Source organism: Copadichromis virginalis, linkage group LG6 (assembly GCF_057382275.1).
Source record: "Copadichromis virginalis isolate Kocher_CV1m ecotype Utaka linkage group LG6, C_Virginalis_male_GT1.1, whole genome shotgun sequence".
In the NCBI taxonomy this organism is placed as follows: Eukaryota; Metazoa; Chordata; class Actinopteri; order Cichliformes; family Cichlidae; genus Copadichromis; species Copadichromis virginalis.
In genome coordinates this window covers 19,434,315-19,460,870 of record NC_140623.1, presented here as the reverse complement: position 1 = coordinate 19,460,870, position 26,556 = coordinate 19,434,315, and the positions used below count along the sequence as shown (strand labels likewise).

The following is a 26,556-nucleotide window of genomic DNA, read 5'->3' as shown; positions in this document are numbered from 1 at the left end:
TGCAGTTTGGATTAGTTTTGGTTAAATAACTATAGATACGGTGTAATGGGCCATGTGTAGTTGTTCGTGTGAGGTATTTAAATAAATCCAGAGGCTGTTTTATTACGTTTTCATTTGTAAAATCTTAGAATTGAAAGAGTGTGTGATTTATTTTTATGACGGCTGTAGATGAGACAAACATCTGAGTTCAGCTCAGCGTCTGTGTGAAAAGTACAGCTGAGACTTAATGTCTCATGAGGTAAGACAGACGGTCACCTGAAGCAGCTGAGGAACCAAGCATTTCATAAGAGCTGCCTGCAGAAGGCCAGCGAGCAGGAAAACTGAGGATAGCACAACATTCACATCATTTATTCTACTGCAGCAGACAGACGGCACAAATCTCTGAGGCCACAATCATTTATTGTAATAATATGTGGCCTATTGCAAGGTCTGTGTTTCTCATGCGGTTCAGCGGTGCTGCATCATCTCTTACCGCTAGGTGGAAGCAGAGCAGTTTTATAATCTGGACTGTGGACAAACAAAACCGACTCCCCCCCCGCCCCCCCCCCCCCCCCCCCCCAACCACAAAAAAAAAGTTAGTATCAACTTTTAAATTATAACATTCAAGAAATTCTCGTGACAGGCCCATTGTCACTGTTCTTTTGTGAGCTTGGCCTTGGCCTTCCATTTCAGTGGCTGTTCACAGTGACACCCTTTCAAGATTAAGTTATGTCACTAAATTAAAATCACTACTTTTTTGGGCTTTTGTTTCTTTGCTATTTTAGTAACAGAAACAGAAATAATAAACATAAATGAATAAACCCGCTTCTAAACCCGTGTTCGGGGATTCACCACATGGTGGCGCCACTAACACAGCAAATGCTCCTCATTTAACCAGTTCTGATGTTCTGTGGTGTAATGCCTGGTTATTACTAGAGTATACACAAAGAAAAAATAATAATAAAGAAACTGGTGAAGATTACAGTTTGTAATTTAGCCAGAATACTTAAAAGTCCTCTCCGTTTACTACATTCGCATTAAAGCGCAAATGCGTCCACTGTGTGAGGTGTTCGTATTTTACATAAGAAAATAGAAATATTGCTCTTTACTCTAAAATGTAAAGCGGCCTATGAACATATTGCGTGGTCTCCCTGCACATACTGTGGTCTGATCGTAGAGACCTTCGGTTGTTACTTTGGTGCTGCCAGCGCTTCTGCACTTCTTACACCCACTATGCGCCCTGCTGCTGAGAAGCACTCCTCCCACCACAGACAAATGGACACAGTATAACTTTTACCACCTGTCGTTTACATTTCGCCGGTTGTGCTTTGTTTTCCGAAACAAGTTATACATTTGAATGCTTGCGTTTATCTAGTTTGTAAGATGATTGCGCCTTTTAGAGTTAATTTTCTCGACTGCGCGCTTAGGATTCGTTTCATTTAAGTATGTCACGGCCGCAGATATGGCCACATTTACGATTTCATGGCCAATTTTGTGATCGTCGCTCCGAGCCTAATTCAAATACTCTAACCTCGGCCATGTGGGATGCGTCTCTGACTGTCTGCACAAGTGGCCAGCAGACAGTAGACTAGCCATCTGGCGCCGTAGGGGGTGCCGCTGCTGACAAATGTGTGCAGGTGACTTGTTTGTTTGAATTCAGACCCGCTGCTCGCATTGGTCCTGCATTTTTGAGCAGACTTTTCATTGTTTTAATGGATGCAATGATTAATGGACTGAGTATGGATCTGAGAGGTGATGGACTCACGCGTAAGCGCGTGTGTGTGTGTGAAAACTTCTGATATTTTTTTTTACACCATAACACTGAGTGTGCGCAAGTTACTAGCTAAGTCTTATAGGTGTGATGGAACGTGACAGTGAATTTCTGCACTTCATTTAATTTTCTGTGTGAGTCGATGCCAAAACAGTTTTTGCACCATGACGCACGAGTAGGCTGCATTTAATACACTGAGTAAGAAGTACAGAAGTGATATGATTTGGATAGTCGGGAACTGACATTTTTTCTGAGTTCTGGGTTTTTTCCCCAGAATTTGTTATAAAATACCTTAAAAATAAAAACAAGACAAATATAAACACACAAAATGACTTTAAAAGTCTAACATTGTCTGTTCTACGAGTGGTTAATAAAATAGAGTTCTGCTAAATGTTGTATAGGTAAGATGGTTTTAATGTTGCTTTTTTAATTTCTTTCTCATGTTTGCCTCACTGCTATAGTCTCCTCTGCGCTCTGAAAGCTTGTGTAGGTACACGCATATTTAGTATGGTACATTGCTTTTTTTCAATTAATAGTCAGTATTGCAGCCGAACCTGCAGTGTAACCATTCATTATGGCTCTGTGACACTTAGAGACTTTCTTAAGGGAGATAATAGTAATTATTGGTTTGCTGTAGTCTGGTTGTCCGGGGTGGCACGGCTCTCTCCCTTGAGAGATGGGCGCTGTCCAGGGTGCTGGAGATGCTGAAACGCAGAGGTGTAAAGGTCATATTTCTTTCTTTCTTTTTTTCTTTCTTTCTTTCTTTCTTTCTTTCTTTCCTGTCTCCCACGGGAACCGTTCACACATCACATTTGGGCACAGTGCCCCTCACCAACACATGTAGCTCTACCACCTAGATCCTCTCCAATCACTGAGACATGAAGAGCAATGTCATCCTTTTTCTTGGTATCGCATCACGTTAGTCTCGCGTCCTTTCTGCTAAACGAGCTTAGATTAGAAATACCTCAGCCCCCTTTTTAGAGTTCAGCTGTAGTGAGGTGGCGGCCGCTTTAAACTGAGCAGGCTTCGACGTCAGAGGCGTTTAAGACATGTGGTTTTGACATCCAATAGCCTGATAAGGGCTTTAGCACCCCCCCCCCCCCCCCCCCCCCCCCCCCTTTTCTCGCAGGAGATCCCTCTGGTGAAGACCAGTGTAGACGGGAGTTAGCCACGGCTGCAAGATCACCAGATTCAATTAGGAGTGAGATTCCCTGCTCACACCTGCAGCAGCACTTCGTATTCCCAGCTACAACCTCGATTTAGCGAACATGTCTGTAGCGGGGCTGAAAAAGCAATTCCACAAAGCCACTCAGGTAAGAAGATGCGGCGTACGGTGCTCCGGCTCTCACTAGATCTTCCACTTACAGTGTCACGTTGTCTGGGGGAGGAGGAGTGGCGTAAGGTTTGGAAAAGCAGAGATTCATCCCCAACACAGTGATGATTAATTCACGCTAAATGTCGCTGCATTAACACGCAGTGTTGTTGCGAGTCGTGCTCCATTTATCACCTACAACCTCTGGTGTTTTTGTGGTTCTGGGGTGCACTCCGCTGAAAACACTGGCGTGCTGCAGCACTGCACCAACGGGAGAATGCATCAGTCGTGTTTGACTCCGGTGGTTATTCAGTGCGTGACGGGGAAAACACGATAATTATTCAGTGCCACGCTTTTTGCGTGTCCATCTGGGAGCCAGATGGCACAACACTGTGATGACAGTGATGTCGGGAACGTCGGTTCTTCTCCGTACCCTTCAGATGACATTCCGCACTGACAAGCATCGGAGCTGCAGCTCATGCTTGTCGCTCACTCTTGCAATGCGCAAGTTGTGGCCCTGAAATGAAGGACGAGTTAAGTACAGGAGACACTCCGAGGCGCACCTCGTTATGCAATCGTTAAGTGCGCCTTGGCGGAAATCCGCTCCTACCAGCATCGGCACGCCATGACCTCTGCGCCCTCTAAATGCACTTATCGCCTTTTGCGGGACACCAGGTGATAAATTGAATTAAGCATTCCCCATCCATCACTGAATCATCGGTTATTATTATTATTATTATTATTATTATTATTATCATTATTATTATTATTATTATTATTATTATTATTATTGTAAGGCGCAAGCCCACCGCAAAGGTATTCTGTTCAAGGTTACCCAAAGCGCTTTCTCAACCCTCTCATTTTAGGCTAGTCGTGTATTATTATGTTATTTCAGGTCAAAGTGCACAACCTGAAGGTTTAATCACCTTTAACTCGGGAGCCAATCAGAGTGCTCTTAAGTGAGACCTTGAATGTATGGGCTCATCAGCAGCTCAAAGGCCTTGAGTGAGTTTTATTTCCTCTAGCTTGGAAACTTCGGGAGGTTTTCCATTTATAGGGCTGAGTCACAATGACACTGTCCATTAGCTTCAGGGCCCTCACTGCAAGACACACAGAGCCTGTGTGAGTCACACACACACACATGTGTGCCCTCCCCCTCATTGTTCAGCAGTTTATTCAATCTCAGAATGGCCTTAGTGACAAGTCTCACTTTGCATTGTTCTTCAACTTTATGAGCAGCTGTCTCTGAGATGGAGGGGAATAGTGCGTTGAATGTGACAGTAATAATCACATGTCTATTCAAGGTCTCTGCCTGGAGATACTGAACACTCTTAATTGCAGGTTGAAACTGACTAACTGAGAATTAAGTAGCAGCTTGTGAGGAGAGGAGTTTACTGAAACAATTGGCAGCTCGAGATCCAATATCGACATGCAGTAGACTCTGTTATTGTTTTTTCATTTGTTTTTCACATCTCCCAACATGAGTCATTTATATTAGTGCTAATGTCACACTGACATTTGTAAGGCCTGTGTTGATAATGAATCATACATTCTGACTGCATGTTCCCAAAGAGCAGTGCTTGCAGATCACCGCTAGGTGCGTTATGTTTGGAAGACTGGATCGGGTTCGAGTGTTAAATAAAAGACAAAGTGAAGTAATTGGGAACAATGTCAAATTGCTGTTAACACATTTCTCAGTTTTAATCAAGAGCTCATTTTATCTGATTTGAAATAGACAGCAGCCCACACAGGGCATTGGATGGCTGCACTGATTGTGTTAATTCTGTGTGATGAGTCTATTGTCACCCATTAGCACGCCCTCCCTCTCCTTGCAGATGTTCCTTTCTCGTCATCAGATGAATCTGTGTGTGTGCGTGTGTGTGTGTGTGTGTGTGCGTGTGTGTGTGTGTGTGTGTGTGGGTGTGTGTGTGTGTGCGTGCGTGCAGGCGCAAGAGAGTAAAAGAGAGGTGGGGATACACATAAGCATTTGTAAATATGCATAGATTTATGTGGATCTGTGCATGCATAAAGAGGTGTTGTTGACTGTCTAAATATGCAGTAACTGTATCTGAACTTGAAGATTTTTACTTGGTGCTGTCTTCAATAATCTGTTTTATTCCCAGTGTGATTTAATCAGCTCACAGTGTGTCGTCTCTGTGGTCTCCTGCTGTCTGTTCCTCAACATTACACACACACACACACACACACACACACACACACACACACACACACACACACACACACACACACAGTCCTCTTCCACAGAATCCCAGTGGCAGAAGGTTCCCCTCAACCCCTCTGTTCCTGTGCCACAGCCTTGTAATCCAAGCCCAGACTTATGTGGGAAGCAACCCAGCAAGCTGGCTAGTTGTACACAGATGACAAATGTTGCTCAACCATACTTTAAGAAGACAGTCACACAACACGAGAAGACGTCGTCAATGCATGAAGTGTTAGAATCGGAGATTCATAATGGTCAGAAAGCAGTAATAAACAATCTATATCCATACCTGCTTTGTTTTTTTACTTCAATTGTTTTATCATTGCCACGTCTCAGTGCAGGCTAGAGGCAATAAGCCACAGCATTAAAATCATATGCCTGATATTGTGTAAGTCCCCGTAGTGCCACTAAAACACCTCTGACCTATCAGGACACGGATGCAGAACCTGTAGTGTTGTCCTGTGGCGTCTGGCACGGGGCTGCAGGAGGAGATGATTTGAGTCCTGTGAGTTGCAGGTCAGTGCTTGGTCCGTGATGCATGTTAAAGTGAAGTCAGGAAGCCTGAACTGATTACCTGTGTTATTCACAATTGATTGATTTTCCATACTCTGGCTAATCAGTGAATAAAAGTTCCCAGATCAACTTTAGACCATTTTTAAGCAAATATGCCCCCAAAAATTCTCTGGTTGGGGTGTCCCAGTAACATTTACTGGTTCTTGTGGTGTTATATGACTGGAAAATAAATTTGGGGATTTGATGGATGTTCCCTCCACTGTGATCAAGTGCTCGTTTACAGGGGGTCGTTTGATTGTTGGGGTTTTCTCTCTATGATTTGAGGGTCTGTAACTAACAACGTAAAGCACCTTGAGGCCTCGAGCACCTTATTATTCAGTTTATTGAAAAATAAGATCAAAATGACAGATTAACAATTCATATCAAATAGTTGATTTTTTTCAGCAATGATATACTATAACAGATGTTACTGCATATTAAGTTATATAAAAATTAAGTTCAGGAACATCAAATAGATGATATACCCACACAAGCAGGCCTGTATACATCACTTATGGAGTGATTGTTTGAAAATCCAAAACCACACTAACATCAAAATGTTTTAGATGTGAACTGGAATTTTTTTTTATCCTAAAATGCTGCATCGACCTTTTAGCCCAATGTGTCTCTAATTGCTAATTATCTGTGCAGCTTCAGTCTGGAGTTGAGGACTATGGCGTCTGCTGTATGAGCAACAGCAAATCCTCGTTTTAGTGGAGGAGGAAGATGCATTTCTTTATTGTAGACACTGCTGAGAAAAACGGCTCATGAAAGGCAGAATACCCTGAAGTTAACTGCGACTTCAGTGCGAAGTACACACACGCAAACTCAGTTTCACCTTTTCACATGCATCACAGAGTAATTTATTTCACACAAGCATAATCACACTTTTCTCTGACAGAATACATCTCTCTCCCTCGCTCAAGGACATCGATGCCCTGTGTGCTGCATTAATAATGGGGGCCATTTTAAAAAGAAGTGAAGCACGGGGGCATGAAGGGTAAAACCCAGCAGGGTCCCTAGGAATAGCTTTTTTAAAAAACTTTCTTCATTTAATCTGCAATCCATTAGTCATTCTCACTATGTGATGTAACTCAGCACATGCTATAATAGGTTATAATACCTCGAAAGTGTTTGTATTTCATTTAAACCTGCTATAACGACAGCACAGTGTATTCTTCCCCTTTTGTGTTTAAGCTCACAAGCAGCGTTTCCAACCATCTTATTTTTAAAGGTGATGATCTCTGGCTTAATACGTCACAAGTCAACTCCACCTCGGAGTCAAATGAGTCACGCTTAGAGCAGATTCTACTCTCACGATGCCACCGTCGCTTTCAGGTGAGCACATTTTTATCTCGGTCCTGCAAGCAGGAAGACGAAAATCTGTTCATCAAATAGAAGCTGCAAGAGAGAGGAGGGAGGGAGGATGAGCAGGAAAGCTTGAGAACGTGTGGCAGAACCAGTGAGAGATGAAAAAATAAAGCGAGTCTTTGGGGGGTTTCACTCTTGCAGGCTTTTCAGATAAAATGGTTTCTTTGCTTCTCGTCAGTGTCAGAAAGAAGCTGACGAGTTTCCAAGTTTGGCTCCCTCCGTATGAGTCACGCTTGCATCTAAAACATAGTGAGTCTAAAGAGGTTTAATCCAGTTTGTTTCATGCCATGTTGGAATATTTAGCTTCTTGTTGCACAAAATGTATTCTGAAAATGACTGAAATTACGCATGTGTGTAGAGCTCGCTCCTGTCTGCATTACATGTGCATCTCAACCGTACCTCACACACTGCAGAGACCGTTATCTCGATCCAGACTCGTGGCTGTTCTGCATATGCACTACCCACGTTTTCAGCCTGTTCTTGGGTAATGATCAACACAATGTTGCAATACAGTTTATTAACTATAGTATAGCACACATCAATGTGAGTAAAAATGTGCGCATTGACATGATAACAGTATAATTTGGAATCAACCTGCACTACTTTTTAAATCTATGCACTGGTATATTTGGGTAATAACGCCACCTTTTATGTTTCCGTGGATGCCAAAAGATGGAAATCAGTGGTGAGGATGCAGTTGAGGAACAGAAATACAAGCAGCCTTGATCTGTTTGCAAATGAAATTGTCTGTGAAGATAGTTTAGCTACATGTCGATGAGTGATTGTTGGATTCTATGGCTGTCTGCGAGCCGTTACGAGTTGTAAAATCAAGAGGCAGTTATTAGATTTGAACGTCGTATATTTCTTGCAGTGGGTAATGGGAGTCGTGATCCTTTATTTAGCAGTCAGGCCTGGTTCTACTGGAGATTTCCCAGCGTGTGTGCTGAATGCTAATATAACAGCTACACACGTGCCACTCTGATTTATGCTTCTTGAAAAACTGGGCGGTTCATTGTAGTTTGTGGGTGAAAGGCAAATTCTTTAGCATGTAACACTGTGTGTGTATATCTTTCCAGTATCATCTCTTGGTTCTGGAAAAGTATGCAGTGACAAAATGTGAACGCCCGTGGACGGACACCCATGCGAGCCTGGGGATAGCAGCAGGGTCTGTGGATGTGATTGACGCCTGCAGGGCTTTAGGGCAGCAGATTGCAAGTGGGTGACTCATTCAGCCTGGATCCTCGCTATAGGCCTACTGCAGTGCACCGTAAAACAGATCCAGCTGGGAGATAACAGATGGGGCGGGAGGAACAACAAGAGTGAAGCAAGGATAAGAGATAAGAAAAGCAATGAAGAGGAGGATAGCAAGCATCCTTGTGCTGATAGGGAGTGGCACAGAGGCAGAGGGAGAATTCAGCCAAGAGATGCTGAAGGCTGCAGCAGAAGGACAAACTCTCCGAAGTCAAGAGAGAGTGTGGAGGACAGAAAAGCTCTGCAGGGATTTACTCACATGCAGGCTGTAGGGAAAAAATGCAGCTCAATGCTGAATTTTGACAATTGACAGGATCCTTTTTTTACTTCTAAATTCTGGGTGAGGCTGCAGCTTACATTTTCTCAGTTATTTGATGGATTATTTCTATTAATTGGCCAAAATATTTTTTTCTAAATATCAGAAATTTCACACAGTGTAAAACAGAGATGGCATGGGAAACAGCCTGTTCTTGCTTTTGAAAGGGTTAGAAAAACAGCACCACTTTGATGGCAGAGCTTAAATTGTAGTCAAATGGTGCCTCTCATGCTGTAATCACATATAAGTCACATGCAGCACACTTCTAAAGTGGGCCGGACCAGTAAAACTTCCCCTTCTTTCAGTGAAAAGATGTTTAACCACACATTTAATCCACGAGAAGATATCTTAATATAAGAACTGCAAATCCAACATTGCTGTTTTTCTCAGTTTTTCCACACGATAAAGAGACACTGCTCCAGTTAATGAAAGAAATCTTTAACCTAAGGAATAAAGGTGTCGTTCATTGCCTAGACTGGACTGTAATTATACAATTAAAAGTTTCTGTAAAAAAATTTTGACCCATTGTTTAAAAACATCCTATAGTCAGGAGTGAAAAACAGGAACTTTGACACTGCTCTAGGCTCTGTATGATGTCATTGAGAGCATAAATCCTCAACATGCTCTCACACAGCTCTGGCTGTGAGCCCAGAAGTCCCTCTCACTTGACAGGTTCAACCTGAAAACCATCTGTTTGCGAAGAGCAGCCAATCATAAGACACTGTGAGGAGGAGGGAGGGGAGGGGCTTAACATGAGATGATGAGATCAATAAGAGCTGTAATTGAACTGAATCATTCCAGGCTAATAGAGTCCAAAATAGCAAGATTGAGCTGCAGTACCATGTTGCATAAAATATCCCATTTAAGGTTATAGAACAAACCCAAGGTGGCACTTATGGGAATCTTTACTGTTAATAAATACTTGATTTCTGGTCTGTGACAGAAAAGACATGCAGGAGACTACAAACAGGTGCTGTACTCTTCCCACCTTCCTGCTTCGTGTCATATGTGGCACGCTTCTTCCTGCACGTACATCATGAGGTGAAATGTCCTCCAAAGGCCTGGAAGCTCTCTCTTTAAGTCAACACAGTGAATCCAGGTTTGGCCGGCAGTGGATCAGCAATGCAGTAAAAGCAGTGCTGCACTGGATCCAGTCCAGCAGCAGTACCTGCATTAATATCCCTCTCATCTTTTTATCTCCTTTATTTCTCCCCTTCATTGGTGCTTCTAATTATCTGCACTTGCTTGTCATTTTCCTCCCAGCTAAATATCAAACTTTTCTGCAGTGCCCTTCTACCTTTTGTGTAAAGTTCCAAGATATATAATGTTTGATTTTTGTCTTCAAACTGGAAGATTTTTCACTGGTTCTAACACAGTTTTGCCGTATATTGCACAGCACACGTGCAAACTCTTGTTTTCTTATTAGGCGTGCTTCAGAAAGAAATTTAGACCTTCACATAGATATATCAAAGTAACCGTGACAGGTTTTCGTCCAGTGTGAAAGTCAAACGCCACCTCCATCACCACACCTCAAACAAATCATTAATTTCCCTGACACTGCATTAATCCTAAAGATAGTATTACGACAAGTTTTTATTGACCTTTGAGCGTGTGACCAGCTTTCTCCAGAGCTGCTGCCACACATTTCAGGGAAAGGGTGTCTCCAAAAACAACACAGTAACAGATCTGACACGCTGTATATCTAACTAAATCCTGTATGTTTACTTAAATTATTTAATCGGGTTTAAGCCGCTGAAAACCACCAGCAGCAGCCCACGGAGAGCTTGTGGACTGAGCACTGGCCTTTGGAGTTGCCATTGTTCTGACGTCAGGTTTTTGTTCTGTGGGTTAAAGACAGTCACGACCTGCAGCGTTCCCCATATTCCCTATTATTAGCTCGTCCAGTGACTGGGTGCTGTCGGCACATTGGACATTTTAAATATGCAGAGCAAACGTGAATGAACATTGTTTAGCCAGCTAGATATCTGTCAGAGAAGAAGGTGTGCGGAGTGAAAACATTGGTGCCCGGTGTTCTGCTATTTCAGTCATTCTTATTTTGACAGCAGCAGTCGCTAGAGGTTCCTTTTTTCTTTTTTCTTTCTTCCTGCAGTTTCTTTACCGTCCGTGGTTTCTCCTTTCACTCCTTCCTCATCCTCTTTCTCTCGCTCAGCATCAGTATTCAGGTCATGGTGGATGTTTTATTCATATTATGTATTCCTGGCATCAGCCACTGCAAGAGACACTAGCTTAGACTTGGGGCCGGTAAAAAGGAACTCTCAGTACCTGTTACTAAGAATTAGGAGAAGGTTATCCTCACCACACTTAATTAATAAGAAAAATGAGCATTTTCCCATTTTAAATATGTTTTTATAAGATTTTCCTGTGTGAGGATTGTGAAGCAAAGTGTTTTATTCTTGCAGACAGAGATAGGACTGACGTCTACTTCAGGAGCATTCAGGTCACATCATTATTACCTGCATTTTTAACCCTGAAGAATGCAGAAGATTTCCCTGTAAACCTGCTTATCCCACTGATTGTTGAGCTGCCTACATGCTTGGACATGTTGAAGAGGCACTGCAACATAATTTAGGGACACGTATGCTTTTATTGTGCATTCACTTGGAATTAGAGGTCATGTTTAAGTCACATAAAAGCACCTTGTTTTAGATTTAAGCAGAAAAAAAGGTGTTAATTATACTTTTACAGCATTACTGAGAACACATCTGACAGGCAGTGATAGTTCGTAGCCAAGTACTCCACTTATATTAAATTATTAGATCCATTTCCAGTTTTTATTCCTACTTTTTCATTTATTTATTTTCATTTTATTTATCTTTATTTTATATTATTTTATATTTTCCGATAGGCTGAACAGCGTTACAGATTAAAGCTGTTACCCCCGATCACTGTGACCACTTCCTCTGGGGCATCAACTAAGCAGCGAGCAGTTCTTCTAAACAGATTTTTCTCTATTCAGATGTTTCATTATGTCAAATATTTAATAAAGAAAGAAAAATTACAAAAAATATCAGATAATACAGTTATTGTTGCACAAATTTGTTTTTCATGTGTAATATTGGTAAAGGAATTTTCTGTGGTTGATTTTTATTTTTCAGTTGTTGTATTTCTGTTTGAATGAAGAAGCTCTTCTTGTCCATTATACCGGATGGGTTTCATTCCCTGACTGCAGATGGTGTGTGTGTGTGTGTGTGTGTGTGTGTGTGTGTGTGTGTGTGTGTGTGTGTGTGTGTGTGTGTGTGTGTGTGTGTGTGTGTGTGTGTGAAAGCAATTGAAAAATAAAGAAAATCTAGGAAAAGTGGGTTATTTTGTGAAGAGAGAGCAGGAAGAGATGAGAGGAGGAAGTAATGGAGTTAAATGGAGAGAAGTGGAGGATGCTGGGAACAGAGCTGATGAGGAGGCAGCGCTTTGTGTCCCCAGTTTAATGCCTAATTTGGCTCATGAAGGGGCAGTAATGAGGATCGGGAACAGAACACGCTTTATTGTACTTACATGTCTGATAAAGCAGCTCTCCGGGTGTTTTGAGAGGGGGGTATGTCAGGACGTGACAAGGTGGGGTCCTTCTGTTTTTTATTTGTTTGTTTCTTTAAAACAACACCAACAACCTCAGCATCCCCCTCCCCCAAACAGAAAATGCATGTTTCCATCCTAGACGTGGACACACAAAAAACACTCACTCGCCTCGTGCCCAGACAACAGCCTCGCACCAGCTGTGGGGGTAAGACCGAATGGCTTGTCAGGGATTATGCTCAGATTAATCGGAGCACAGTGACTTTGCATCATATTTGAGCTGTGTGCGAGCCAAAATCAGGGCGCTGCACGGTAATCTGCGAAACGTGCAGCATGTGCCGGACAAGACCGCAAAATAGACCATGTGACAGAGGTTCACGACTCTGCCATCAGGCTGTTTTGGGGGTTTATTTTTTGTGGATTCATTTAGCAATTTAAGTGCTGATGCCCTACATGATTAACAACCTTTTTTTTTTTTATTTATCAAGCTATATGTTAAGATTATTACAAATGATGTGAGAATAGAGATAAAACATCTGTTTTACTATAATCCTATTATAAATATGGCCTCAAAATGTTCATTTTATTAGTAATAAATCATTCTAATTAAACATTCACTATAATGTCCTATAATTGCCTTCATGTTATTCTTTGCTGTGCGGTGGGGTAATTATTTATTTGGCTCAATGCGCTGTATAAACAATCCTCTTCATCACCTTCCAGATTTATAAAAATGTGCCACAGGCTTGGCGGTAAATTGTTATTTTTCTGATGCTCAGACTCAATATGGCAAACACCACCCACAGACAAAGCTGTAGATGAGGCACCTTGAATTAAAAGCCAATATAAGATGGCTTTTTAATCAGAAAGAGGCTGTAGACTTGTGTGTCTCTGCAGTCATGAAACAAGGTGTTTGCCGAAGACATTTAAATAAATTATTACAGGATGATGATCATGTGCATTTTGCAGGAAGCGAGTCAAGAAGGTATGGCAGTTCTAGAAGAATCGTAATGTGGGAAACACTTCAGTTTTAATCAATCCTAAGTGCATTTAATAGTTTACAACACAATATGATGTAGTACTGAACATTCAGCCTCCCACCAGGTGACCAGTGCAATCGCCTTGTGACCTGATGTCGTCACCCAGAAGTTGAAGGTGCAAGTACTTTCAGTCAGTCACCAAATGCAAAAAAAAGTAGCAAAATTAAGTTGCAGCTTATATTTTTTTTTTAGGTATCTTTTGCTGCAGTGGAACACAAATAGAAAAATTAGCCTCAACACTCAAAACCTCAAAGGATGTGCAGTTCTGAGCATCACCTCATAAATTATTGATTTAACCTGCTGAGTTTGCATGAGCACAAACAGGAACTGCAGACCACCTCCTGCCTTTTAAGCTTGAACAAAAACTAAACCTTCAAAATTGTTCTGAAAGGCTGCAGTTTTACTGAAGCGAGCTTAATAAACTGGCGACTGAGTGCGTAATGACCTTCAACGAGGAGTTTTTAGCATGTCATTGCATGCTGTTTATGTCAGTATCCATTTTTAAATCTTTGAATTTACGTGCCTGCAGCATCCTTCCTGTTTATTTTCTCAATGCTGATTTTAATCAGCTGTCACTAACAAAACAGTCTCAAATTCCCACTTGGCAGAAATCTGAAATAAAAATAACTAATTATGTTAAAATAGGACGACGACCAGAAAATTATTCTATACTTATCCTTTCATCTTGAGATGTTTTTATATGTTTTGCTATATTTTATGGTCGTCAGAATTCAGTTGCTTTTACATAAATGTGAAGGTGAAGCAGAAGTCCTCATTGTTCTGGGTTTCATTGCATTTCTGTTTTTCTCTTCTCTCCTGTCATGACCTCCTTTTTGGGCAGGAAATCTAATCAAACCAGACCGGCCTTGAAAGGCAGACAGTCAATATCAAATATACAAAACGCCGGACTGGCGAGGCTTTTCAATTTCCTCAGCTTTTATTAGGTATGGATTGATGACATCGTGTAATTTGTGAGTTATTTCTGCAGTGAGATTGAAAATTTGTGTCTCGGAGAAGGAATCGGGTTTGTTTGTTTCTTTATTTATTTGTTTATTTTGAGGGTTTTTTGGATATTGGCATAAATGCATCACTGCTTGTTTTTACCCAACGCTGCTCCTAAATCATGGTTTAGCTTGATGGTAGCCTCATCAGCAATGTTAATCAACTGGGTTTAAAACAAAACAAAACAACAACATCATATTGGAGTCATGAAAGAAGAAGAAGAAGCAGAAGTAGAAAAAACATGGCAGGAAGTTCTTTTCATTAATAGCGTTTTTCAGTGGACACTGTCACAGCACACACACTCAGACACACTTGTTTCCACCTATTTGTTCTCCTGCTTTTCTTATCATCGTCATCACCTCTGTAACATGTCCTCACCTGTCACACTGTCACACACAGAGCTCTGCTTGATTCTGTTGCAGCTTTCTGTTATGCTGCATTACAATGCAATGCATTCAGATGGTAATTATTGTAGATTTTTAACAGAACTCAAACTCTGTGTATAGTTCATCTATAGTGCTGCCAGGAAGTATTTTCTTTTATATTAATCAGAAAATACAGAAGTCCCAAACACCATGTAGCTACAGCAATCTATGGCATCACTTCCTTTTGTCTTATGTAAACAGATAAGACCTGGAGTCATATCATCGAGCTAATTAATTATACTGACACACTATTAAAATTGAAGAGTAATGATAATACACTCTGTGACACCACAAGGCCGATTAATAAGCCAATATTTCTGCTTTTTTCTTTTTCCTGCAATATTTCATCTTTACTTAAAAAGTGGCAATGTCTCCGGTGTTGTGTGATATCATCGTTTATTCATAATCATTAATCACTCTGTGTTTCAGACTTGATGATCTTTTAATTACTTGTTTATTCCAACCAGCAGCCAAAACCCTGAACATGCTTTATTCTCTTTATCATCACATACATGAATCCTTATATTTGAGAGGCTGTGATTGTGTGAAACCTTTGATATTTTTTTTAAATAAATATCCGCCTTTTATCAAAGCTGTTCTCTCGAGATTGTCTGCTTAATTGATTAATCCTTACAGAAACGGTACAAACAGTACTGTTGTTTTGCACTGAGCCTCATTGTTAATGGTCATGTTTTCTGTGGGAGGACTGCTCTCTGTCAGTGACTGATAGCGTGGAGGGCAGTGAGGAGTTTTGCTTAGTTTTTAAATGAAGAATAAAGATCCAGGCCATTGAGTGCATGACTGCGTATATATGTGTGAGGCTGATTTTTGGTACAAGGTCAAACATTTTCTCAGCAGACGAGCCAGATTCATCGTTCCTGACGCGGAACTGTTTCCTCTGAGACGAACGATAACACACACACAACACAAAGAAATCAGAAGACACACAAAATGGCTGCTGTGTCTCTTTCACTGGTTTTAACAACTCCGACCGCCAAAATCTACAAGTCAGCTGGATCACATGTTCTCATAGGGAATGATGGGTTCTTAATATACCTGGATGACACTACTCACCAGCCACTTTATTAGGCACACCTTCCTTGTACCACTTTGAACTCCTTTTGCCTCAACTGCCTTAATAATTAATGACACAGATTCAAGAAGGTGCTGGAAACACTCCTCACTCCTCAGGTTTTCTGCTCTTAGCTCTGACAGGAGTGCCACCCGGTGTGGTCTTCTGCTTGCTTGACATTTTGTTCCTTCAGAGATATTCTAAATAACGTGGTTATTTGAGTTTGTGTTGCTGGATATTTTCTTTTTGTCAGACCATTCTCTGCAAACACTGGAGATGGTTGTTCAGGGAAGTGTCAGTACAGATGAGCAGTTTCTGAAATACTCAGACCAGCCCGTCTGACACCAACAACCACGGCAGATTCAGAGTCACTTGCTGCAGTGTGATTGGTGAGTAGATATTTGCATTAACAAGCAGGTGTATCTAACAAAGTGGCCTGTGAGTGTCTAATATTCTGTTTCATATTCCGACACTTGCTATCTTCTCGGATGTTATGTTATGTTATTCAAACTGACATCACAACTTTAGCAGCAGTCGTAGTTACTATAGTTCATACATGGCACTGATAAGTCTAGTTGTTGAGACGACTTCTTCTTCTTTGTGTTTAGTAAACTGACGGTCAAGCGGAACTTTATACTCACAAGCAGGATAATTGATGTGGTCACAGAAGTGTGGATTACAGATGCGTGCCCACGCACACGGCACACTGCACACAGCACACAGCAGGTTGCAACTGAGCGCTTTAATAACGATCATTAATACGGATATTCAGCGTCCACTTCCTAGACAGCACCATCATTACACCCACACAGATATAACTCGCAGCACTGCTGTGTAAACAGAAAAATTATATCACTGTGAATCTATTGCACACACAGAAGGTGCCTTTCTGTTTGCTTATGTTTTAGAAAAAGTCAAGTCCTCAAAGCTCTGTCATTATCTCTACCGACAGACAAGCGAACGTGAAATGGAAATTGCGGTCTGGCAATCAAGTACAGCAAAACAGAACACCGACATGCTGCGATGTGCCATTAAACTTGTATTTGCATATTATGCAGGGCGTGTGTTTAAATAAAGGGTGAGTCACTCTATATGAAGATGTAAAATATTTTTTTAGGGTCATGTTCCTCAGTGTCTGTTGGTGATAAATAAAAAGGAATGCCTCTACAATCTTACCTGTTTGCTGATTAAGGCCCCAGTTACACAGGCTTAGAGACCACTCAGTGACACCCCCACCCCACTGGCAACCGCTGGTTGCTAGGGAACGGTGTGTAATCCCTGACCATTTGGCAAGTGGTTGCTGGGGGTTGCTAGAGGTATCTTGGTGAAACTGGTTGCAAAGAGGTATATAGTGTCACATCAAAAACCTTCTTGGAATTGCTTTGGTCACTAGCAGATTGCCACAGTCTTGTCTGCAAACACTCGCCAACTACTCGCTGAGCAGTAGTGACAGAGACCGCCTGCCCTCAAAATAAAGCTAGCTCCTTTCGAAATGTGTTAGCTGCAGCAAATGGGTACGACCTTTGCTTTGAAGGAGGACATTCTTAGTTTACTGTTTGTGTTGCACGTTTTACTAGCATTCAGCTAGCAGTTAACACATTTGCAGATAGTATGACGTCTCCCATACAATCTGTTAGCGACCAAAGCAATCACAAGGAGGTTTTTTTGTGCCACAGCCTCTGTGCGATCAGTTTTATCCTAGCAACTGCAAGCAATCTTGAGGAACCATTCATATATTAAGCATGCTAATGGTTTGTTTTCTAAATAACAAGCTAATGACATATTAAAACAGACCTTTAAGGATGCTCCAAAAGCCATAAACCACAACCCCAGTGAAGAGCCCCCTCAGTAATCTTCTCCTATACGTCTTTGCTAAACCGATTGCTCTTTGCTTTTTTGTTGTTGTTGTGAAACCAACTTGGCCATCTCAGCCGCCACAGAAGCCTTTGTGTCGACTAGATTACCTTAATACTGAATGATAAGGACAGAAAAAGGGTCCATTTACGCTCATTCAGAATTATTCTGTAAGACATGCTGTTCAGCTATATAGTTAGTCAAAAGGTGTTTATTGTTGTTCATTAAAAACTGCCCATCAAACACAATGAGTGATTTAAAAACAGGATAATTGTAAATGTTTTCTTACAAAGAAGCTAATCGACCATCTGACAAGCACTTTAGTAGAACTGACCTCTCAAAACACTCTTCCTGCAAGAAATCTTTAAACATTAACAGGCTGAATGAATCAAGTGAAACAAATAGACAATTGAATGATTCAGTTTAATCATTGATTGATTGATTGATTGGTTGGTAATTTTATTTCAACATGTGAACAATATACAAGTACATTTAGAAAAGAAATAAGAGAGAAAAAAAATACTATACAAATTACATACAAAAAAACATTCTGATTAATTTACATGTTGAAAGGGAGTGGGAAGAAGTATACACTTATTTAATCCCACCCCTGTCCCATAAATTATCAGTGAATATTTAGTCAGCTTCCTTACTGATATAATTTGTAATAAAAAATAGTGAACAGATTTCTGATATACTATATACTATAATATCACATCATGAATTTTTTGTTTGTTTGTTTTTAAATAGAGACATTCACTTAATTTAAATATTTTCCTTTTCTTTATAGATCGAGAAGATCATATTTTTATAACTCTTTTTGAACAGTTTTATGTTTGGACATTGCTTTAATTCCATATTCAGTTTGTTCCATAGTTTCACTCCATGAACAGAAACACAAAAGCCTTTTCTTGTAGTACGTACCTTCATTGTTTTGAAGTTACAAAAACCCCTTAAATTATAACTTCCTTCTTTCAAAAAAAACATACTCTGAATATTACCTGGAAGTTCTTTATTTTTTGCTTTGAATAGAATTTGTGCTGTTTGGAATTTCACTAGATCAGCAATTTTCAATATTTCAGACTGCAAAAATAGTGAGTTTGTATGTTCCCTATAACCTGCATTGTGGATGATTCGAATTGCTTTCTTTTGAAGAGTAAAAAGTGAATGTAATGTGGTTTTATAGTTATTGCCCCAGACCTCTGCACAATAGCTTAAGTATGGTGAAACCAGTGAACAGTAGAGAATATGAAGTGATGTTCTGTCGAATACCTGTTTTGCCTTGTTTAGTACTGCAATGCTTCGTGATACTTTGGAATGGATATATCTTACGTGAGCTCTCCAGTTAAGTTTTTCATCTATTATTACCCCCAGAAATTTATTTTCACTGACTCTTTCAATATCAACACCATTTATTTGAATCTTTGCATTTGTATTTAAACTACTATTTCCAAATAACATCAGTTTAGATTTATTCAAATTTAATGATAATTTGTTTTTATCAAGCCAGAACTTCACTTTACTTATTTCATTAGTCATATCCTCCAATAAATTCTGCAGATCATCACCAGAGCAAAAAATGTTTGTATCGTCAGCAAAGAGAACCATTTTTAATACTTTGGACACTTTACAGATGTCGTTAATGTACAAGTTGAAGAATTTTGGACCCAAACCTGACCCTTGGGGTACACCACAAGCAATGTCCATACATAAGGAGCAACCACCATTTATTTTCACAAACTGCTTTCTGTCACTTAAATAACTCCGGACCCAATCTAAAACTACCCCTCTGACACCATAACGTTCCAGTTTTCTTATTAATATATCATGATCTATAGTGTCAAATGCCTTTGTCAAGTCTATGAATAACCCAGCCACATATTGCTTTTTGTCTATGGAATTTGTGATGTATTCTATTGAATCTAATTGAGCTTATCTATCAGTTGAGGTTCTCAGTCGTCAGCGTTTGAAATAACGACAGATGCACTTTTTCTTTTTGGTTCATGAAGACGTTTCAGCTTTCATCCAGGAGGTTTCGTCACTTCTAAAAGCCAATGGACCCCAGTGGGATTGTCCAGTTTGGGGGGGTCCTGAGAGTTGTTGATCCACCCTGAAATCATGTGAGTAAAGGTGGGTTGAGAGAGGAGTGAAGGAGGGCCTACAGCACCAATTATCAGCCATCTGTATCTCAGCCTTGAGAGCTCCTCCCAGGCATTTCAACCCTCACACACACCTTGACTCATGTGACCTTACAACGCATATGATGGCAGGCAATGTTTCTCAGAGGAGTCACAACTTCGCCTCAGGAATGACATATGCCTTAATTCACACCTTGCCTCAACTGACTATTAACAACTTAAATGATTACAGCTGGGCTTTCAAGACCCCCTCCAAGGGGACAACTCCACCAGAGGTGGGGACTCTCCATCAGCTTAACTGAAGAAGCCTCTTGGATGAGAGATGAAACGTCTTAACCAACTAGAACGAACAGAAGTCCTGTTTCCTTTATTTTGGGGTCTGTTGTGCCAACTAACACTGGCAAATTGACACGTAAACGAGAATGATCAGCTTGCAGAACTGAGGGAACCTATATAGATGACAGCTGGAAGGAGCATGTTTGGAGGCGTGGTCCTGGTCCTGAAATTCTGATACATAATCTCCAATTAAATATGTAAAAGTGCAGTGGGCAGTTTTCAGGGCCCTTTCTGTACATTTAGTAAATATTTTTCTTTTAGGTTTAAACAGTGAGTGACTGACAAAAAGACTTCATTAAACAGGTGAAATTAACAACTGAGTCAAAAGTGCACTGAGTGGATGGAAGAGGAACATGGTGAGTTTTTCACATGTTCATCTGCATCCAAGGCAGACCTACTGAGAATTTCATACTTTATGACCGAATCAGTCATATTTTTAACAGATGAAGGATTACTCTCCTGCATCACTGGGCCTGCCTTGCCTGAAATATGCTCATCAGCATAACTGCCGTAATTTGCAAAAATAAAACGGCACATTTTTAATATAATAGCCCGAGAATAACTCGTTACTATAAATAACTTTCAGTATGACAAATTTTGTCGCGTGTGCAGTTGCTCATCCTCCGCCGTTGTCATGTCGTCATCATCACGAGTCCCACTGCTTGCAAACTCTGGCACGTTTTCACCACACAGACACACAGAGCCAGCTGGTTCTCACCCACCATCACTACCCCCCACCGCCACCCATCCCTCTTCTCTTTCCTCCCTCTCTTCCCCCAGTTACTGAGCAATACATGGAAGGATGTGTGCACAGCTATCTCCCCAGCTACAGACTCATCCCTGCTGTTACATAAGTGCCACGCAGAGGCTTACAAATCAGATTATAATAGCCATGGGCCACACTCTTAGAAAGGATGGAGGTTAGTGAAGCAACATGGCGGACCTATGGACTGCTGCTGGCAGATATGGCTGGCACCCTGTCGTGTCTGGGTGTTAGTCTACACTTGGTGTCTTACAGCTATTAAAAAAGGCCTCATGAGCCCTGCTTTTGTGTCCCGGTAGGTTGAGTGAGATTGTAGTCATCATTAGAACCAACAGTATTGCTGAATTTTGTCCCCACTAATACCTCACAAGGTCCTTGATGTTTAGCAGGATTACTATCATCCTAAAACAGCTGTGTCTGGAACAGCTAGCCCACCCACACGTCGTTTCTGAGTACTGCGATTTAAGAATAACGGAGGGATTTTCCTTGATTCCACGACAGCACAGGTCTACTAAATTGGGCGACATTACGCACTCACAGCTTCCTGGTGTTATGTCCTTAGAGATCCTGGTCAGCTGAGGTTAAAGTTTAGCAGCGTACTGCAGATTTCAGTTAAGGTGAATTCAGACAAATTGGTGAGTCAGAGCCCAAACTCGGAGCGTGGTGTTGCACGAGTTGCAAGACGATGAGAACATTGAGGCCTTGAGGGTATTTAGAGGTGAGAGAAAAAGCAGAACACGAGAGAGAAAAGGACGTGAGAGAAAAAAAGAAAAACCTCCTGGGCATTTTTATGTAGTTTTTTAAAAACATTTTTCTTTTTAATATTTTGTGAAGATTTGACAGTTCACTGTCGTATTCTCAGCTGACCTGAACATAGCCTTACCTCAGTGCTGTTTTTCACAACATAAAAGGAGGTAACGGACGAGGGAAAAAAGGTGATAAATGTACCAATTTAACCTTTGTACACACAAAATAAGAGTCGTGTGATGACTGTGTTGTTTTTACTCTGTAAAAATGTCTCCCACTATGGTGGGAAAAGGACAGCTCGGCGGCAGGTAACTGGATCAGGAGGGGAGGGATGTTTTAATTCTGACAGGAAGTGTATTGTCCAGCAGCAGGGGCTGTCCTGCTAATGGCTTCACTAATCACTCTTGTCATTTTTAATCTCCCTCTTCCACCCTGGGTGTATTTAAAGCAGGGGCCTCCGTGTGCCCAGCCTGGATTAGAATAGTGAGCAGGAAAGGAGGGGGGGAGGCATGGGAGGCAGCGGGGAGGAGAGTGGCATCAGCAGCACGCTCCTTGTGTGCCTCACATTATGTGCCATGTGACTAATGCTAATGCTAACAGCACTGTTTTAATACTGAATATACAAGTATGAAGAGGACAGGAGGATGGATGCACTTGGATTTACATTCATTTAGTCTAACAAGCAGGTACAAATGTAGATCTGCATCATAGACAAAGAGAACCTATAGGTCATTTAAATCAAATCTAAATTTATATCTTTTTATATTAAACCATGATCTCTGCAAGGCTTGTGGGATGTCAGCATTAAAAACCTCCGTGTATCCCATGGGTTTCTGTGTAATCGTATCCATACATGAAATCATTTGAAAAAAACAAACCTTTTTTGTAACAAAATATCGATTTCTGCTGTCCCTGTATCGATACATTATTAGCAAACAAAATATCACGATACTACACAGTATCGATTTTTTCCCCCACCCCTATTACATGCAGTCATATAGCTGTGTAAGCCATGTTAAATCTATTTATTGGTTTGTTTAATTTAGACCTGATATCAGGTAACATTCATTCGTGCCTCAGCGGCGCTTTCGGTTCAGTGGCACTTTGTAAATATTAGCATGCTGACAAACATAACTGAAATATGAAACATAGCATCAGTAACAGTGAATTTAGCTCTGTAGGTTTTTTTATAAAAGCAGAATTAAAATACCTTTAAAACATAAATGAAGCAAAATAAGTCTTAATAGGATTGTCCTTGCCCATAAAGTGCTTTGAATTGTGATGTTGTTTTTCAGGACTTCCATAAGATCTCTTCAGTTTTGCTTTGGTGGTGGTGGTAGTGGTGGTGGTGTTTGGGGGGGGGGGGTCTTTACTTTACTAATATAAAACTTTGTATTTAGCATGCAGACAACAACAAAAAGCCATGTTTATTTCCACCCACTCTTTCTATTTATAGCATTTACAGTGAAAGGTAGAAGATAAAATAAATATAAAAGACTACTGACTTGTTTTTAAATGTCTTCTGTATTAAACTGCACTTTTCTTAATGGTAATATTTTGATATAATAAGCTGAACCACCTCAGAAGCAGATTTCCAAACTGTGAATCATAAAAACACAAATGCATGTGTAGAAATATGAAAATAACAGCCTGACTGTTTGCGCCGGTGCAGCTATGATGATATAGAATTGATCACAGTGTGCTCTGCAGTTAGCGAAGTAATCTAATCCTGGACTTCCTTTTAAAAGCAACAGCAGACACTTTCTGTGTCAGCGTCAGCTCAGTTTCATTGCAGCCTTTTAAGAGTATTAACTGAGCCTGTCCTACACAGGTGTGAAAGCCTGCTCTTTAAAGTCTCCTGTTGTATTTGCCTACTGGGTTTTTAGTAATCCCTGTGGGCAGGTCTCTTAATCAAAAAGCAAGCAGTGATGGCCTGCTGGTGAATCATTGTTGGCAAATAAATATATAAATGTGAGATTCAGCACCTGGTAAAGGTTTTATTCTGGCAACGGTGTTGAATAAATCCTTTTAAAGTCAGGAGAAAGGCGCTGTGGTTCTTGCTGCAAGCTTGACTGCAGGATCAATACAACTCTCATATCCTTCACTAAAAGCCAAGCTGAAGCCACCGGCCAGGTAGCCAAGCCCAGCGAGAGCCTGTGTGGGAGAAACACTTGTGCTTGTTTAGCTGAAAAGATAGAAAACATACATCCTACTAGCACTCGTCTTACAAGTCAGAGTTTGCATAAAGTAATGTGATATAATTTGTCATTAAAAGTAGCTGCTTTCCAGATTGTGTTACAGTAGAGGACGTTAACCTGCCAGGAGAGAAGGCGGACGGTGCTAGCACTGCTAAAATTGGTGACATACTGGGTATCTGCTACACCCCAACCTTCTTCCATACTGGAGGAGCCGATGATACCTGCAACAGGGGAATATCAGCACATTTGTATAGTTATTTCTAAAACTAGTGTTTTGAAACGGATGCAAGACATTTTTATTTTTTACTAGTTTACTGTTTTTTGGGTGGGGGGGTTGCTGTCATCACAGCAACATGGCAGTGCAGCCATTGGCATTGTTGCCCAATAGCGCAAACATGTGAATCTCCGGGTTTTGTTTTGACATTTCTCTGTGGAGCTGGCATGTCCTTTCCTCCAGCTACTCTGGCTTCCTCCCACAGTCCAGACATGCAAGTTAGGTTAATTAAGGATTTTAAAGTTGGCAAACTCCTGGCAACCACCGATCGCTGGCAAGACCTCCTTGTGACTGAATATAACAAACGCTCACCAGCTAATCCTCGCGCTGTAGTGGAAAGAGTGCGACGTAAAGTAGAAATAGAACGTTCACCTTATAAGAAAAACTGCATCTTTGCTGCAAGCAAAACATTTCAACTGCATCTTTGCTGCAAGCAAAACATTTCAAAATGGCCTCTGTGAGTAAGGCCTAAATTGGCCTTACTCACAGAGTAAGTTAGATAAAGTGCGTGCGGGCATAGAATAACGTGGGAAACAGAGAATGTTTATAATCAGAATACCAGTTTGTTCCATTCAGTTGCCGTATTTCACAGCTCACTGAGCTTATCTACCAATTTCTTCAGTACATGCTTTCCTCTGGTGGCAAATGCTCTGCAGTATAGGCTACTGCAATACATTCAATGCAAAATCTCCATAATAACAAATCTCATAAGCTACCACTTGCAAATACCACAGAATAGTGACCCCGGGCACCTTATAACAGCTGCAGGAGAAAACCTAAGATATAAGATAGCAACTGAAGAACCAATATGTTACTTATTACTTATTACTTGTTACTTATTTGTTTATTTATTTGGTAGTGTCCCCACAAGAAAGAAAAGGCATAAATAATTGTGAGTGTTAGTGCATTGCATGGCTAATGTGGCTAACATAATCATTAGCTTGATTGTAGATCAAAGCAGCCGATCAGAGGAGCTGCCTCTTATGATCTGTAAGCTAACAGCGGTTTTTCCATGATGAATCCATTCTCATCTCTGGAAATACTCTAGTTAGGTGAAAGGTGACACATGGGTAGAGTGTGCAGGTGGAAAGACATATGATCACTCGCTGTGACTGCTAGAAGGCCGTTAGTTTGAACTTTAGAAGCTGGGAGGGTAAAGTCCACTTTACGCCCAATCAAACTGGCATTTGTATCCTCACATATAGCTCTGTCTGGTAATGTCTTAAAAAGTTCAGGGGGTGGTGCATCTGTGAAATTGGCTCCTGAAAAGGGCAGAAACTCACTTGGACTTGAGCCTAAAGGAACTGAAACAATCGGTTTGAAACACAGACGTTGTAGAATGTAAGATTTTGAGCTGAAGCTTTTAAGATTTCATATTTCAGTGACTGGAATAAATTCCGTTTAAACCTGAGCAGGGTTTTAAATATGTTTTTACTGCTGATGTGAAGTGAAGTCATTGCCCCTGTCTGTCTAGAAAATCCTCCTCATCTGACAATATCACTCGTATCCCTGCCTTTTCTTTTAAAATCTGTACCTTCAATTTAAATTACACCTTAACTGACAGGGCAGGTTAGCTTGTGCAAAAAGACTTGTCACAATCTTAGCTGCGGATCTTATTCGCCTTGCACCGGTAATTTGTCTTGCAGCATGAAAAACAGACATCACACTTCAAAAAGAAAGTAATTTGGTAAAAATGATGATTAGCATGAACATAATTTAAAACACATAAATGCAAAAGCAAAAGAAAGAGCATGAGACGGTGGGTCCCGATGATTGGATTTACTTAATTACTTTTCATCAGAGTAAAATCTAGAACCTGAGAACTGAATCGATCTTATGAGTAAGGTGACCCGTTACATCATCATGCTCGGTTTTACTTTACTAAATCCTGTTATTTCCGCCAAAGTCTCTAAGAACGTAGACGCACTGTTAAAACATCCATATGGGAGCGTGTCAGGACATGCTGTCTGACCGTAGCGGTGACGTAACGGATCTTGCGACAGGGGAAGAAGAGCCTTTGGCAAGACCTCTGGGCTACTTTTCTCTCCCTATTTAGCATATTTAATCTAGTCTGATTTGCATTGTGTGGATGGCAGCCAGAGGAGAAAGAAATGGAGGGGGAGCATCTTTTTTTCTGGTTGGAGTCGGTGTTTTTTATTTTACCTCTTGTTCTGTGTGGTCTGCTGCTTTTGTGATGTCACTCCACCAATTTTAAATAATCCAACTATTATGGAGCGGATAACATTTTGTACAGACAGACAGTCCCTAGAAGATTAATCCTAGTAACTTTGATCCGTTGATCTTTGCTCTACACCACCATGAGAAAGAAATCTTCTGTTCAAAGTGAAAGGTCGTAAGGTTCAAATGACCTTTGGAGCATCATCAGGTCATAATTTTAATCTCTCA

The 26,556-nt window shown here is 40.8% G+C and overlaps 1 protein-coding gene across 3 annotated transcripts in view; it reads left to right on the top strand.

The window, feature by feature from the left end:
* The first annotated feature begins 2,874 nt into the window (after nt 1-2,874).
* Nucleotides 2,875-26,556, top strand: part of sh3gl2a (SH3 domain containing GRB2 like 2a, endophilin A1) — a 38,000-nt gene continuing 14,318 nt past the window's right edge. For all 3 annotated transcript variants that reach the window (XM_085459094.1, XM_085459097.1, XM_085459096.1), the window contains exon 1: nt 2,875-3,063. In XM_085459094.1, coding sequence (XP_085315220.1) covers nt 3,019-3,063 — 45 coding nt within the window. In that variant the 5' untranslated portion in view covers nt 2,875-3,018. The remainder of the gene's footprint in view (nt 3,064-26,556) is intronic.